The sequence below is a fragment of the Ranitomeya variabilis genome, chromosome 5 (genome assembly GCF_051348905.1).
Source record: "Ranitomeya variabilis isolate aRanVar5 chromosome 5, aRanVar5.hap1, whole genome shotgun sequence".
Lineage (NCBI taxonomy): Eukaryota > Metazoa > Chordata > Amphibia > Anura > Dendrobatidae > Ranitomeya > Ranitomeya variabilis.
The window spans coordinates 684,572,290-684,589,696 of record NC_135236.1 but is presented as its reverse complement, the minus strand read 5'-3'; the positions used below and the strand labels follow the sequence as shown (position 1 = coordinate 684,589,696).

The 17,407-nt window shown below is 44.4% G+C and overlaps 1 protein-coding gene across 5 annotated transcripts in view; it reads right to left on the bottom strand.

Moving 5' to 3' along the window:
- Window positions 1-286: 286 nt before the first annotated feature.
- Window positions 287-17,407, bottom strand: part of SOX5 (SRY-box transcription factor 5) — a 311,081-nt gene continuing 293,960 nt past the window's right edge. For all 5 annotated transcript variants that reach the window (XM_077267202.1, XM_077267204.1, XM_077267205.1 and 2 more), the window contains 4 exons: window positions 13,891-14,002; window positions 12,446-12,619; window positions 9,344-9,560; window positions 287-2,108 (listed from right to left, as the gene is read on the bottom strand). In XM_077267202.1, coding sequence (XP_077123317.1) covers window positions 1,808-2,108; window positions 9,344-9,560; window positions 12,446-12,619; window positions 13,891-14,002 — 804 coding nt within the window. In that variant the 3' untranslated portion in view covers window positions 287-1,807. The remainder of the gene's footprint in view (window positions 2,109-9,343; window positions 9,561-12,445; window positions 12,620-13,890; window positions 14,003-17,407) is intronic.

The window sequence follows — 17,407 nt, the reverse complement described above, 5'->3', positions numbered from 1 at the left end:
GTCAGCTGGCAGGAGGGTAGCCGGGAGGGCAGCGGGCGGGAAGGTAGCTAGGCCAGCCGGTGGGAGGGTAGCTGGGAGGTCATTGGGTGGGTGGGAGTGTAGCGGACGGGAAGGTAGCCAGGTCAGTTTAGCCGACTGGAGGGTAGACGGGAGGTCAGTTAGGGCAGCTGGGAGGTCAGTGGATGAGTGGGAGGGCAGTGGGCGGGAAGGCAGCGTGTGGCCCATCCATCTAGAAGCAGAAAAAAATCTAGAAATTGTCAGAGGCATCTCCAGAGGAGGCCAATCTATTCCATCATCAACAAAAAGTTTTTTTGTTTTTTTTTAAACTTTTGTTTTTTGTTTTAATTTTCCATCAGGAAAAATAATAAAGTTTCAGCCATTGATTCGATTTTCCTAATTTAAAGAGGCCCAAATAAAAAAAAAAATTAAGTTCTTATGGGATGATGGGAGTTTTGCTCAGCAAGCTTCTTCCAGGACGACCTGACTCTCCGAACTCCGGGAACTTCTTGCCGCCATTTTCCTGATTGTATCGGGACTTCCTCTAGTTACAGAACGGCCGAGATCCCGAAGATACAAAATAACAAATAGTGAATCCCTACATTACATTGTAGTGTTTATTTAGCGCCGTTTCCCCTTTGCGAAGCCTCGGAGGTCGTTGTATCAGGCAATATTAAAAAAAGAAAACTATTGTGGTCAAATTTCTATTTTAAGAGCTAATATATTTCTATAAAAAGTTTTTTTTTACAATTTTAAAATCTATTTTTTTTTATTCTTTTTTTTTTCCGCTAAATATCTGAAGTGCAAATATTGGTTAAAGGCTTCTTAACGTCGGGTGACAAGAAGGAGAAGGGATCTGATCCCGCGCGTCGCACGACACAAACATCTCGTCAGTCTCCTGACACGCTCGCACACAAAAGTCACAACATATTACACTTTTTTCCTAGTTTTTCGTGTCTCGCACCTGAGAACTGCGACTACAGTTTTCTGCTTACAAGTAAAATAAAAAAAATAATAACTAAAAAAAACCTGTAAATAAACGTTTGGCTCTTCCCAGCGTCCGGGCGTCCAGAGATTGTCTACGGCGTAACACGGTCCTAACGTAAGACGCAAAAACAGCAGAATATTCAGCACTAATTTGGCACTTGCTACCCCCCCCCCCCCCCGGGATCTGCGACGGGTGAAAAACGGAGGGCGGAGGTCAGGGGTCCGCACACGGCGGTCCTCAGGATCCACCCACAACACTGAGATATAAGGGGAGGAGGCCGGGAACATCTTTTTGTTAGGAGCATTACCCAAAAAATTTTTTCAAAAAAGTAAAGAAAAAAAAAAAAGAAAAATTGCAAAAAAAAAGGAAATCTTATTCCTCTTTAAACGTTAGCACAAAACGACAAAACACATTCACAAGCCACTTGTTGGCACTGTGTACCTGAGTGAGATTTTCTAGAACATTTTCGAACAAACAGCCATAAAGTTTTTACATTTTTTTTTCTTAAAATGAAAAAAAAAAAAAAAAATAAACAAAAAAAAAAAATGTAAAAATAAAAACCAATAACCGGTATAAGGGTAAGACGTCAGTGCTGAGCAGCGGAGTTACTGGCATGTTTTACCCATAGCTTATCCCATTCTTTTGGTGGAAATGTCTTTTGCTTTTCTTCGTTTCCGTTCCCGCCCGTTTGGTTGCGCGCGGAGCGCCGTGGCGGCTCGCGGAGGAGAACAGTTTGTAGTAACAGTCAGTGTAGTTGTAGCCGCGGATACGGTCGGGTTGGGCTCTGACAAGTCCGCAGGAGGTCAGGCTCCGGCCCCCGGATCAGTTGGTTTGCTCCGCGCTGTGATGTTCGCTGTCGCTGCCGTAATCCGCGTCGGGGTCGTCGTCCTCCTCGTACTCGTCGTACATTTCGCCGTTGATGTTGTTGCTCCGAGCCTCCTCCTTGATGTGCGGCTCCTCGGATTTCAGGCTGTAAGTGCTTTGGATGACCTGCAGGCCGGGCTCGGGGCTACTGGACACACTCGAGTGTTCGGAGGGTAAGTGGGGGGACGGCATGCCCGCCATAGCGATGGCTCCGGGGTAAACTACGCCCGTCGTCGTCATCGGGATCTGTGATTGCTGCCTGCCAGGAGAAAGGATGGAAGAGAATGCTGATAGATGTATAGAAAGATGGATAATAGATAGAGGATAGAGAATAGAAAGATAGATAGATAATAGACAATATATAATAGATAGATAATAGATAGATAATAGATAGATAATAGATAAATAATAGATAAATAATAGATAGATAATAGATAGATAATAGACAATAGATAGATAATAGATAGATAATAGATAAGATAGATAATAGAAAGATAGATAATAGATAGATAATAGATAGATAATAGATAATATATAATAGATAGATAATAGATAGATAATAGATAATATATAATAGATAGATAATAGATAAGATAGATTATAGAAAGATAGATAATAGATAGAGGATAGATAGATAATAGATAGATAAATAATAGATGGATAATAGATAATAGACAATAGATAGATAATAGATAATAGATAGACAATAGATAGATAATAGATAGAGGATAGATAATATATGATAAGATAGATAATAGAGAGATAATATAGATTAAAGATAGATAATAGATAAATAAATAGATTAATAATAGATAGAGGATAGATAATAGATAAGATAGAGGATAGATAGTAGATAGATAATATATAATAGAAAGATAATAGAAAGATAGATAATAAATAGATAAATAATACATAGATAATAGAAAGATAATAGATAATTAATAAATAGATAATAGATAAGATAGATAGATAGATAGATAGATAAATAATAGATAAATAGATAATAGATGATAAATAGATAGATAATAGATAAGATAGATAGATAAGATAGATAATAGATAATAAAGATAATATATATAGATAACAGATAGAAAGATAAATAGATAGATAAATGATAAATAGATAATAGATAATAAATAATAGATAATAAATAATAGATAATAAATAATAGATAGAGAATAGATGATAAATAGATGATAGATAGATAATATAGATGATAGATAGATAGATAGATAGATAGATAGATAGATAGAGGATAGATAATAGAAAGATAAATAGATAGATAATAGATAATAGATAGATGATATAGATGATAGATAATAGATAGATAATAGATAGATAATATAGATGATAGATAGATAGATAGATAATAGATAAATAGATAATAAATAGATATTAGATAGATAATAGATAGATGATATAGATGATAGATAATAGATAGATAATATAGATTATTGATAATAGAGAATAGATGATAAATAGATAATACATAGATAATAGATGATAGATAAATAAATAGATAAATCATAGATAATAAATGAAAGTCGCCTGTAACCCCTTCTGCGCCATGGCTTTTGCTCCCGACATCGGTGCACATGTATGTTGGGTCTCGGACGTCATAATGTTGACTATAAACCGTTGTTTATTAACCCCTTTCTGCCCTCGGACGGGATAGTACGTCAGCTGGCAGTATCCCCCGCTTTGATATGGACTCCGGCGGCGAACCCACCTCAAAGCCGCGACATGTCAGCTGTTTTGTACAGCTGACATGTGTCCCAAAAAAAGGCGCGAGTGGAATCGCGATCCGCCCGCCCCTATTAACCAGTTAAATGCTGCTGTCAAACTCTGTCAGCGGTATTTAGTATGGAAATACGTGCAGCGACGACCCCCGTCACGTCATCGGGGGTCATCGCTGCGTTGCCATCACAACCAGACGTCTCGTCCAGACCTCTATGGTTGTTGGTGCCAGATTGCTGTGAGCGCCACCCTGTGGTCAGTGCTCATAGCAACGCTGTAATTCTGCTGCATAGAGGCGATCTGAGCATCGCTCCTATGTAGCAGAGCCGATCGCACTGTGGCAGCTTCTAGTCTCCAATGGAGACTATTGAAGAATTGGGAAAAGTTAAAAGAAAAAAAAAAAGTGTTTAAAAATATAAAAAAAAACATAAAAGCTCAAATCACCCCCCTTTCGCCCCAATCAAAATAAAACAATAAAAAAGAAGCCTACACATTACTGGTATCGCCGCGTTCAGAATCGCCCGATCAATAAAAAAAAATAATTAACATGATCGCTGAGAACAGCTTAGCAAGAAAAAAAATCAAAACGCCAGAATTACGTTTTTTTTGGTCACCATGACATTGAATTAAAATGCAAAATAACGTATCTGCACAAAAGTGGTATCATTAAAAAAGTCAGCTCGTCCCGCAAAGAATAAGCCCTCACATGGAAATATTAACAGAAAAATAAAAAAGTTATGGCTCTGGAAAGAAGGGGAGCAAAAAACGAAAAATCGAAAAAAGCTGCGGTCATGATGGGGTTAAAAACCCTACGTGATAGCGACTTTGGGAGCAAAGATTCGTGTTCAGCAGATCAAAGTCTATAGGATACAACAAAACTTTCTCAGGGGACAAGAACTTCCCCGAAATTTGTTGCGCAGCGTAATCCGTGTTTTTAGAATTAGAATTTTAACAGAGTATTATAATGTTTCGTATCATTTCTGAAAAAGCTGAGAGGAAAAATCTGAAGTCATTTCTGAAATCAGCAGGAAAAAATCTATCAGGAGCAAAACTGTCCGAGGGACAAAACCTTTGTAACACTGTGTAATAGATAATAGATAGATTACAGATGATAGATAAATAATAGATAGATAGATAACAGATAGATAATAGATGATAGATAGATAACAGATAGATAATAGATAGATAATAGATAGATAATAGATGATAGATAAATAATAGATAGATAACAGATAATAGATGGATAATAGATAGATAATAGATAGATAACAGATAATAGATAGATAATAGATAGATAACAGATAACAGATGGATAATAGATAGATAATAGATAGATAACAGATAATAGATAGATAATAGATAGATAACAGATAATAGATAGATAACAGATAGATAATAGATAGATAACAGATAGATAATAAATAGATATATAATAGATAATAGATATAGATAGATAATAGATAGATAATAGATATATAATAGATATATAAATAATAAAAAGATAATAGATAATAGATAGTGATGAGTGAATATACTCGTTGCTCGGGTTTCTCCAGCATGCTCGGGGGTCCTCCGAGTATTTTTTAGTGCTCGGAGATTTAGTTTTTCTTGCCGCAGCTGAATGATTTACATCTGTTAGCCAGCATAAGTACATGTGGGGGTTGCCTGGTTGGTAGGGAATCCCCACATGTAATCAAGCTGGATAACAGATGTAAATCATTCAGCTGCGGCAAGAAAAACTAAATCTCCGAGCACTATAAAATACTCGGAGGACCCCCGAGCGTGCTGGAGAAACCCGAGCAATGAGTATATTCACTCATCACTAATAGTAGATAGATAATAGATAGATAATTTAGATAGATAATACATAGATAATAGATAGATGATAAATAGATAATAGATGATAGACAGAATCCCAGAGTGCCTATCAGCCATATCCTCCTTCTCCTCTCGCTTCCTCAAACTCAATGTGGACAAATCTGAACTCATCATCTTTCCTCCATCCCATAGATCTTCCTTACCTGACCTATCTATCGCAATCAATGAAATCATGCTTTCCCCCGTACCCGAAGTCCGCTGCCTCGGAGTAACCCTGGACTCTGCCCTGTCCTTCAAACCGCACATCCAAGCTCTGTCCACCTCCTGTCGCCTCCAGCTCAAAAATATCTCCAGAATCCGTCCTTTCCTCAACCGCCAATCTACTAAAATGCTTGTGCATGCCCTCATCATCTCCCGCCTTGACTACAGCAACATCCTCCTCTGTGGCCTCCCCACTAACACCCTTGCACCTCTCCAGTCCATCCTTAACTCTGCTGCCCGACTAATCCATCTCTCTCCTCGCTACTCCTCCGCTTCCCCCCTGTGTAAATCTCTTCACTGGCTCCCATTGCTTCAGCGTATCCCGTTCACATTACTAACACTGACCTACAAAGCCATCCATAACCTGTCTCCTCCATATGTCTCTGACCTAATCTCCCGATATCTTCCCTCACGTAATCTCCGGTCCTCCCAAGACCTCCTTCTCTCCTCCACACTTATCCGCTCCTCACCCAACCGCCTCCAAGACTTCTCCAGAATATCCCCCATCCTCTGGAATTCTTTGCCCCAACATGTCCGACTATCAACCACATTCGGATCCTTCAGACGGAACCTGAAAACCCATCTCTTCAGGAAAGCCTACAGCCTGCACTGACCCCGCTGCCTCCATCACTACTGAAGCTACCGCCTCACCAACACCGGAGCTCCTGCAGCCCCCAACCTACTGTCTCCTTCCCCACCATCCTGTAGAATGTAAGCCCACAAGGGCAGGGTCCTCGCCCCTCTGTATCAGTCTGTCATTGTTAGTTTACTGTAAGTGATATCTGTAATCTGTATGTAACCCCTTCTCATGTACAGCACCATGGAATCAACGGTGCTATATAAATAAATAATAATAATAATAGATAATAGAAACATAATAGATAGATAATAGATAGATAATAGGTAGATAATAGATAATAAAAAGATAGATAATAATAAAGAGGAGACAGCGATCCAATAAATGATGAAAAAAGTGGGCTTTATTACCCTATATGAGGTGGCAATGTTTTGGCTGTGACCGGCCTTTCTCACGCCATTTATCTAAATAATATACACAGGGGCTTCTCATCAAATTAGAATATCATCAGAAAGTGAATTTATTTCATTTCTTCAATACAAAAAGTGAATCTCCTATATTCTATAGAGTCATTACACACAGAGTGATCTATTTCTGTGTTTATTTCTGTTAATGTCGATGATTATGGCTTACAGCAAATGAAAACCCAGAAGTCATTATCTCAGTAAATTAGAATACTTTATAACACCAGCTTAAAAAATGATTGTAAAATGTGAAATGTTCCCTACTGAAATGTCTGATCAGTAAATGCCCTCAGTACTTGGTCCTTTTGCATTCCTGCTTCAATGAGTGGTGGCATGGAGGCGATCAGCCTGTGGCACTGCTGAGGTGTTATGGACTCCCAGGTTGCTTTGATAGCAGCCTTCAGCTCGTCTGCATTGTTGGGTCTGGTGTCATCTTCCTCTTGACAATACTCCATAGATTCTCTATGGGGTTAAGGTCAGGTGAGTTTGCAGCCAATCAAGCCCAGTGATACTGTTGTTTTTACACCAGGTATTGGTACTTTTGGCAGTGTGGACAGGGGCCAAGTCCTGCTGGAGAATGACATTTCCATCTCCAAAAAGCTTGTGGGCAGAGGGAAGCATGAAGTGCTCTACAATGTCCTGGTAGACGGCTGCACTGACTTTGGTCTTGATAAAACACAGTGGACCTACACCAGCAGATGACATGGCCCCCCAAACCATCACTGATTGTGGAGACCTCACACCAGACCTCCAGCAGCTTGGATTGTGGCCTCTCCACTCTTCCTCCAGACTCTGGGACCTTGGACCACTGACAACAGTCCGGTTCTTTTCCTCCTTGGCCCAGGTAAGACGCTTCTGGCGTTGTCTATTGGTCATGAGGGCTGACACAAGGAATGTGACACTTGTAGCCCATGTCCTGGAGACGTCTGTGTGTGGTGAAGCAATGACTCCAGCAGCAGTCCGCTCCTTGTGAATCTCCCCCACATTACTGAATGGCCTTTTATTAACAATTCTTTCCAGGCTGCGGTTATCCCGGTTACTTGTGCACCTTTTTCTACCACACTTTTCCTTCCACTCCACATTAATATTCTTGGATACAGCACTGTGTGAACAGCCGGCTTCTTTACCAATAACCTTTTGTGGCTTCCCCTCCTTGTGGAGTGTGTCAGTGACGCCTTCTGGACATCTGTCAGGTCAGCAGTCTTCCCCATGATTGTGGAGCTACTGAAACAGACTAAGGACCTTTATAAACACTTAGGGTATGTTTCCACGGTCAGGAAACCCTCAGTATTTGCTGCGGATAGGATGTTGCGTACATCCGTAGCGTCCAATCTGCGGCGTCCAGATGTTACAGCATGGTGGAGGGGATTTTATGAATTCCTGTCTCCACTATCTGTGCAGGGACACATCTGACAGCCCTGCGTATCCGGACATGCGGCGCGTCTTTACCAATCGCAGCATGTCTATTTATCTTGCGTAGACGCTCATTCTCCGCAAGATAAATAACACAGTCTATGAATACGATGTGGTGTTTCTGCATGTGTTCAATAAACACAGCCGGAATCACCGCGCGACAACAACAGGGGCGGCGCTTTGGGCAGAGCGGGGTAACTGCTGCGTCCAAAGTGCGGGGATTCCAGGCACTGGAAACAAACACTTAGGAGCCTTTACAGGTGTTTGTTGTAAAGTATTCTAATTTACTGAGATAATGACTTTTGTGTTTTCATTGGCTGTAAGCCATAATCATCGACATTAACAGAAATAAACACGTGAAATAGATCACTGTGTGTGTAATGACTCTATAGAATATAGGAGATTCACTTTTTGTATTGAAGAACTGAAATAAATTCACTTTTTGATGATATTCTAATTTTGTGAGAAGCCCTTGTAGATAATAGATAGATAATAGATAGATAATAGACAGACAATAGCTAAATAACAGATAGATGATAGAGAGATAATAGATAGATAATTAATAGATAATAGATAGATGATAGATAATATATAAATAATAGATAATAGATAGATAATAAATAACAGATAGATAGATAGATAGATAATATATAAATAATAGATAATAGATAGATAATAGATAAATAGATGATAGATAATAGATAGATAGATAATAGATAATATATAAATAATAGATAGATAATAGATTATATATAAATAATAGATAGATAATAGATTATAGATAAATAATAGATAATAGATAGATAGATAGATTATAAATAGATAGATAATAGATAGATGATAGATAGATAGATAGATAATATATAAATAATAGATAGATAATAGATGATAGATCATAGATTATAGATAATAGATAGATAATAAATAGATGATAGATTATAGATAATAGATAGATAATAGATAATAGATGATAGATAATAGATAATAGATAGATAATAGATGATAGATAATAGATAGATAATGGATAATAGATAATAGATAGATAATAGATAGATAATAGATGATAGATAATAGATAAATAATAGATAGATAATAGATAAATAATAGATAGATAATAGATAGATAATAGATAAATAATAGATAGATAATAGATAAATAATAGATAGATAATAGATAGATAGATAATAGATAGATATAGGTAGATATCAGACAGCGGCTCCGCACCCCACGTTGAAGTACTGCCTCATCTCCTGTCGCCGGCTCCTCATTATCGCCTTATACTCCCCGATCCGCAGCTTCTTGCCGTCCACCAGACAGGTGCGCTTGGGCCGTGGCTTGTACTTGTAGTCCGGGTACTTCTCCAGGTGCTGCTTGCTGAGCCGCGCCTGCTCCTCGTAGTACGGCTGCTTTTCCAGATTGGTCATGGCTTTCCAGCGCGATCCTGGAACATGGAAGTATCTCATTATGTCTCTGTAGAAGTGGAGGCGGCCATGTACTGCGACTCCCAACATCAGAGAACTAGTAACACACATGGACAGCAGTACTACTACCACTAACAGTTACATCCAGGACTACAACTGCGAACATCTACAGACACTTCTACTAACGCGGACACAGGACGACATCATGAGAATTCTGGGAAAGCAAATACAAAACTGCAGCTAACGAGACTCAAACATCAGCAACTAACGATCAACCCAAGACAATCAGTTCAAAAAATACAGAGACGGTGCAACTGCGAATACTGGCCGATCTACGTGTTACATTGTTTCTGAAGTCGCCGTTTAGTGTCTGCACTTGTTACATTGTTTCTGGAGTCGCTGTTTAGTGTCTGCACTTGTTACATTGTTTCTGGAGTCGCTGTTTAGTGTCTGCACTTGTTACATTGTTTCTGGAGTCGCTGTTTAGTGTCTGCACTTGTTACATTGTTTCTGGAGTCGCTGTTTAGTGTCTGCACTTGTTACATTGTTTCTGGAGTCGCCGTTTAGTGTCTGCACTTGTTACATTGTTTCTGGAGTCGCTGTTTAGTGTCTGCACTTGTTACATTGTTTCTGGAGTCGCTGTTTAGTGTCTGCACTTGTTACATTGTTTCTGGAGTCGCTGTTTAGTGTCTGCACTTGTTACATTGTTTCTGGAGTCGCCGTTTAGTGTCTGCACTTGTTACATTGTTTCTGGAGTCGCTGTTTAGTGTCTGCACTTGTTACATTGTTTCTGGAGTCGCTGTTTAGTGTCTGCACTTGTTACATTGTTTCTGGAGTCGCCGTTTAGTGTCTGCACTTGTTACATTGTTTCTGGAGTCGCCGTTTAGTGTCTGCACTTGTTACATTGTTTCTGGAGTCGCTGTTTAGTGTCTGCACTTGTTACATTGTTTCTGGAGTCGCTGTTTAGTGTCTGCACTTGTTACATTGTTTCTGGAGTCGCTGTTTAGTGTCTGCACTTGTTACATTGTTTCTGGAGTCGCCGTTTAGTGTCTGCACTTGTTACATTGTTTCTGGAGTCGCTGTTTAGTGTCTGCACTTGTTACATTGTTTCTGGAGTCGCTGTTTAGTGTCTGCACTTGTTACATTGTTTCTGGAGTCGCTGTTTAGTGTCTGCACTTGTTACATTGTTTCTGGAGTCGCCGTTTAGTGTCTGCACTTGTTACATTGTTTCTGGAGTCGCTGTTTAGTGTCTGCACTTGTTACATTGTTTCTGGAGTCGCTGTTTAGTGTCTGCACTTGTTACATTGTTTCTGGAGTCGCTGTGTTTAGTGTCTGCACTTGTTACATTGTTACTGGAGTCGCTGTGTTTAGTGTCTGCACTTGTTACATTGTTTCTGGAGTCGCTGTTTAGTGTCTGCACTTGTTACATTGTTACTGGAGTCGCTGTGTTTAGTGTCTGCACTTGTTACATTGTTTCTGGAGTCGCTGTTTAGTGTCTGCACTTGTTACACTGTTTCTGGAGTCGCTGTTTAGTGTCTGCACTGGTTACATTGTTTCTGGAGTCGCTGTTTAGTGTCTGCACTTGTTACACTGTTTCTGGAGTCACTGTTTAGTGTCTGCACTTGTTACATTGTTTCTGGAGTCGCTGTTTAGTGTCTGCACTTGTTACACTGTTTCTGGAGTCACTGTTTAGTGTCTGCACTTGTTACATTGTTTCTGGAGTCGCTGTTTAGTGTCTGCACTTGTTACATTGTTTCTGGAGTCACTGTTTAGTGTCTGCACTTGTTACATTGTTTCTGGAGTCGCTGTTTAGTGTCTGCACTTGTTACACTGTTTCTGGAGTCGCTGTTTAGTGTCTGCACTTGTTACATTGTTTCTGGAGTCGCTGTTTAGTGTTTGCATTTGTTACATTGTTTCTGGAGTCGCTGTTTAGTGTCTGCACTTGTTACATTGTTTCTGGAGTTGCTGTTTAGTGTCTGCACTTGTTACATTGTTTCTGGAGTCGCTGTTTAGTGTCTGCACTTGTTACATTGTTTCTGGAGTCGCTGTTTAGTGTCTGCACTTGTTACATTGTTTCTGGAGTCACTGTGTTTAGTGTCTGCACTGGTTACATTGTTTCTGGAGTCGCTGTTTAGTGTCTGCGCTTGTTACATTGTTTCTGGAGTCGCTGTTTAGTGTCTGCACTTGTTACATTGTTTCTGGAGTCGCTGTTTAGTGTCTGCACTTGTTACATTGTTTCTGGAGTCACTGTGTTTAGTGTCTGCACTTGTTACACTGTTTCTGGAGTCCCTGTTTAGTGTCTGCCCTTGTTACATTGTTTCTGGAGTCGCTGTTTAGTGTCTGCACTTGTTACACTGTTTCTGGAGTCGCTGTTTAGTGTCTGCACTTGTTACACTGTTTCTGGAGTCGCTGTTTAGTATCTGCACTTGTTACATTGTTTCTGGAATCACTGTTTAGTGTCTGCACTTGTTACATTGTTTCTGGAGTCGCTGTTTAGTGTCTGCACTTGTTACATTGTTTCTGGAGTCGCTGTTTAGTGTCTGCACTTGTTACATTGTTTCATTTTTCGGGGGTTTCTCTTTTTTTACGTGATCTGCTATGAATTTGCACATTGTCTGTGACTACTGTAGGAGTAATGAGAGAAAGCTGCGCTCTCGGCTCCTGATCAGCGGCCAAATAGTCGGAGGCGATTCCTTCTGTTCCCAATTTCGGGAACGGCTGATTAACACCAGATCTCCGGAGCATGGAGAACGTCAGCCGCGCTCTCGGGGGACACCACAAATGTCAGCCGCCCGCCAGCGCCTATTCCGTGCCGGATCGGCTGAGACATGTGAATAATGGACATTTTCGCACTGGCGGCGACACGTGCGGCTCCTTGATGTGGCGCGTCGGGGGAGGGGGTTACCTAGTATCTTGCTGATGTTGGAGTTGTGCATGTCGGGGAAGGCCTGGAGGATTTTCCGCCGCTCGTCCTTGGCCCAAACCATGAACGCGTTCATTGGCCGTTTAATGTGCGGCTCGCTGCTCCCGCGTCCTCGCGACTCGCGGTATATCCGGGACTCGGACACGCCGGCGCTTCCTGCAGGGAAAAAAAAGACTGAAGCTTGAGCATGAGGTGTAGGGTGTGAATACTTACACTGAGCGTGAGGTGTAGGGTGTGAATACTTATACACTGAGTGTGAGGTGTAGGGTGTGAATACTTATACACTGAGTGTGAGGTGTAGGGTGTGAATACTTATACACTGAGCGTGAGATGGAGGGTGTGAATACTTATACACTGAGCGTGAGATGGAGGGTGTGAATACTTATACACTGAGCGTGAGATGGAGGGTGTGAATACTTATACACTGAGCGTGAGACGTAGGGTGTGAATACTTATACACTGAGCGTGAGACGTAGGGTGTGAATACTTATACACTGAGCGTGAGGTGTAGGGTGTGAATACTTATACACTGAGCGTGAGGTGTAGGGTGTGAATACTTATACACTGAGCGTGAGGTGTAGGGTGTGAATACTTATACACTGAGCGTGAGATGGAGGGTGTGAATACTTATACACTGAGCGTGAGGTGTAGGGTGTGAATACTTATACACTGAGCGTGAGATGGAGGGTGTGAATACTTATACACTGAGCGTGAGACGGAGGGTGTGAATACTTATACACTGAGCGTGAGACGTAGGGTGTGAATACTTATACACTGAGCGTGAGGTGAAGGGTGTGAATACTTATACACTGAGCGTGAGGTGTAGGGTGTGAATACTTATACACTGAGCGTGAGATGGAGGGTGTGAATACTTATACACTGAGCGTGAGACGGAGGGTGTGAATACTTATACACTGAGCGTGAGACGTAGGGTGTGAATACTTATACACTGAGCGTGAGGTGAAGGGTGTGAATACTTATACACTGAGCGTGAGGTGTAGGGTGTGAATACTTATACACTGAGCGTGAGGTGTAGGGTGTGAATACTTATACACTGAGCGTGAGGTGAAGGGTGTGAATACTTATACACTGAGCGTGAGGTGTAGGGTGTGAATACTTATACACTGAGCGTGAGGTGTAGGGTGTGAATACTTATACACTGAGCGTGAGGTGTAGGGTGTGAATACTTATACACTGAGCGTGAGATGTAAAGTGTGAATACTTATACACTGAGCGTGAGGTGTAGGGTGTGAATACTTATACACTGAGCGTGAGACGTAGGGTGTGAATACTTATACACTGAGCGTGAGGTGTAGGGTGTGAATACTTATACACTGAGCGTGAGATGTAGGGTGTGAATACTTATACACTGAGCGTGAGGTGTAGGGTGTGAATACTTTTAGCACTGGTTGTAGCGTGGCTCTCACCGTCGGAGTCTCCGCTCAGGTTGAAGTCCATCATGGCGTGCGCTGTGAGCTTCCCGTCGTCGCTCTGCCGCCCGGCGAGCTGCTGAGACAGACAATCCAGCGAGGCCTTATCCTATAGAGACCAAAGCCGAGACTGAGAACAAGTCATCCCAGCCGCCAATCACTGCCCCCCCACATAAAGATGGCCGCCAATCACTGCCCCCCCCACATAAAGATGGCCGCCAATCACTGCCCCCCCACATAAAGATGGCCGCCAATCACTGCCCTCCCCACATAAAGATGGCCGCCAATCACTGCCCCCCCACATAAAGATGGCCGCCAATCACTGCCCCCCCACATAAAGATGGCCGCCAATCACTGCCCCCCCACATAAAGATGGCCGCCAATCACTGCCCCCCCACATAAAGATGGCCGCCAATCACTGCCCTCCCACATAAAGATGGCCGCCAATCACTGCCCCCCCACATAAAGATGGCCGCCAATCACTGCCCCCCCACATAAAGATGGCCGCCAATCACTGCCCCCCCCCACATAAAGATGGCCGCCAATCACTGCCCTCCCCACATAAAGATGGCCGCCAATCACTGCCCCCCCACATAAAGATGGCCGCCAATCACTGCCCCCCCCCACATAAAGATGGCCGCCAATCACTGCCCCCCCACATAAAGATGGCCGTCAATCACTGCCCCCCCACATAAAGATGGCCGCCAATCACTGCCCTCCCCACATAAAGATGGCCGCCAATCACTGCCCCCCCCACATAAAGATGGCCGCCAACCACTGCCCCCCCACATAAAGATGGCCGCCAATCACTGCCCTCCCCACATAAAGATGGCCGCCAATCACTGCCCCCCCACATAAAGATGGCCGCCAATCACTGCCCCCCCACATAAAGATGGCCGCCAATCACTGCCCTCCCCACATAAAGATGGCCGCCAATCACTGCCCTCCCCACATAAAGATGGCCGCCAATCACTGCCCTCCCCACATAAAGATGGCCGCCAATCACTGCCCCCCCACATAAAGATGGCCGCCAACCACTGCCCCCCCACATAAAGATGGCCGCCAATCACTGCCCTCCCCACATAAAGATGGCCGCCAATCACTGCCCCCCCACATAAAGATGGCCGCCAATCACTGCCCCCCCACATAAAGATGGCCGCCAATCACTGCCCCCCCCACATAAAGATGGCCGCCAATCACTGCCCTCCCCCACATAAAGATGGCCGCCAATCACTGCCCTCCCCACATAAAGATGGCCGCCAATCACTGCCCTCCCCACATAAAGATGGCCGCCAATCACTGCCCTCCCCACATAAAGATGGCCGCCAATCACTGCCCCCCCACATAAAGATGGCCGCCAACCACTGCCCCCCCACATAAAGATGGCCGCCAATCACTGCCCTCCCCACATAAAGATGGCCGCCAATCACTGCCCCCCCACATAAAGATGGCCGCCAATCACTGCCCCCCCACATAAAGATGGCCGCCAATCACTGCCCTCCCCCACATAAAGATGGCCGCCAATCACTGCCCTCCCCACATAAAGATGGCTGCCAATCACTGCCCTCCCCACATAAAGATGGCCGCCAATCACTGCCCTCCCCACATAAAGATGGCCGCCAATCACTGCCCCCCCACATAAAGATGGCCGCCAATCACTGCCCTCCCCACATAAAGATGGCCGCCAATCACTGCCCTCCCCACATAAAGATGGCCGCCAATCACTGCCCTCCCCACATAAAGATGGCCGCCAACCACTGCCCTCCCCACATAAAGATGGCCGGCAATCACTGCCCTCCCCACATAAAGATGGCCGCCAACCACTGCCCCCCCACATAAAGATGGCTGCCAACCACTGCCCTCCCCACATAAAGATGGCCGCCAATCACTGCCCTCCCCACATAAAGATGGCCGCCAATCACTGCCCTCCCCACAAAGATGGCCGCCAATCACTGCCCTCCCCCACATAAAGATGGCCGCCAATCACTGCCCTCCCCCACATAAAGATGGCCGCCAACCACTGCCCTCCCCACAAAGATGGCCGCCAACCACTGCCCCCCCACATAAAGATGGCTGCCAACCACTGCCCTCCCCACATAAAGATGGCCGCCAATCACTGCCCTCCCCACATAAAGATGGCCGCCAATCACTGCCCTCCCCACAAAGATGGCCGCCAATCACTGCCCTCCCCCACATAAAGATGGCCGCCAGCGTCCCGCTCCCCTCCCCCCACATCACCGCCACATAAAGATGGCCGCCAGCGTCCTGATCCTTCACTGACACCAGAGTCCAAGAAAGCGACAGTTAACATGTCGGAGATGCTGCATTTATAGGTCTCCATTATGCCAGTAGACACTACTCCATAGTAGGCCATGGAGAGACCACCGGTGAGGATAAAACTGCAGCCCACCATTAAAAACGTATCTGGTTATTACGCCGCCATGAATAACTGACGAGAGCGATAATCCCCCGCCTCCATATCTGAAATGTTCTCCAGATAAAGCATCTGCTAACGTGGCTGAGGGCGTCTAGTGGGCACGCAAGAAGTGGGTGAGCCCCCCTCACATACTGGAAATGGAAGTCACTAATATACGGATACATTGTATACCCATGTAGTACCACACGGCCACCAGGGGGCAGCATTCTACTGCGGCTGCAAGTTTTTTCTGCAGGACGGAATGGGTTCCGTGTGCGATCGTGGGCTGCTGCATGGCTGTTGCATGGATGTCCCGACCTCTCCACAAAGATTAGGGGGTGCCGTTACATACGTGTAGGCAGGTGTGTGACTGTGACCATAGACGACTGTGGTTGCATGGGCTGCTGTGTGGGCTGTTGCACGGGCTGCTGCGTCTGCTGTCATGTGTGCTGCTGCATGGGTTGTCATGTGGCTGGAGCGTGGGATGTTTGGTGGCTGTTGCGTGAGCTGTTGTAGCGTCGGCTGTCGTGTGGCTGTTGCGTGGGCTGTTGTGTGGCTGCTGCGTGGGCTGTCGCATGCGCTGCTGAGTGGGCTGTCGTGTGGCTGTAGCATAGGCTGTTGTGTGGCTGTAGCATGCACTGCTGCCTGGGCTGTTGTGTGGGTTGCCGTGTTGCTGTTGCGTGGGCTGTAGCATGTGCTGCTGCGTGGGCTGTTGTGTGGCTGGAGCATGGGATGACGGGTGGCTGCTGCGTGGGCTGTTGCGTGCAGCTGTTCCGTGGCCTGTCGTGCAGCTGTTGCATGGGCTGTCACGTGGGTTGTTGTGCGGCTGTAGCGTGGGACGTCATGTGTCTGTTGTGTTGGCTGTCATGTGGCTGTTGCGTGGGCTGTCGTGTGGCTGTAGCGTGCGCTGCTGTGCGGTTGTAGCGTGGGCTGTCGTGCGGCTGTTGCACGGGCTGTCGTGCAGCTGTTGCGTGGCTGTAGCGTGGGCTGTCGTGTGGCTGTATCGTGGCTGTAGCGTGAGCTGTCGTGTGGCTGTTGCGTGGGCTGTCGTGCGGCTGTTGCGTGGGCTGTCGTGCGGCTGTTGCATGGGCTGTCGTG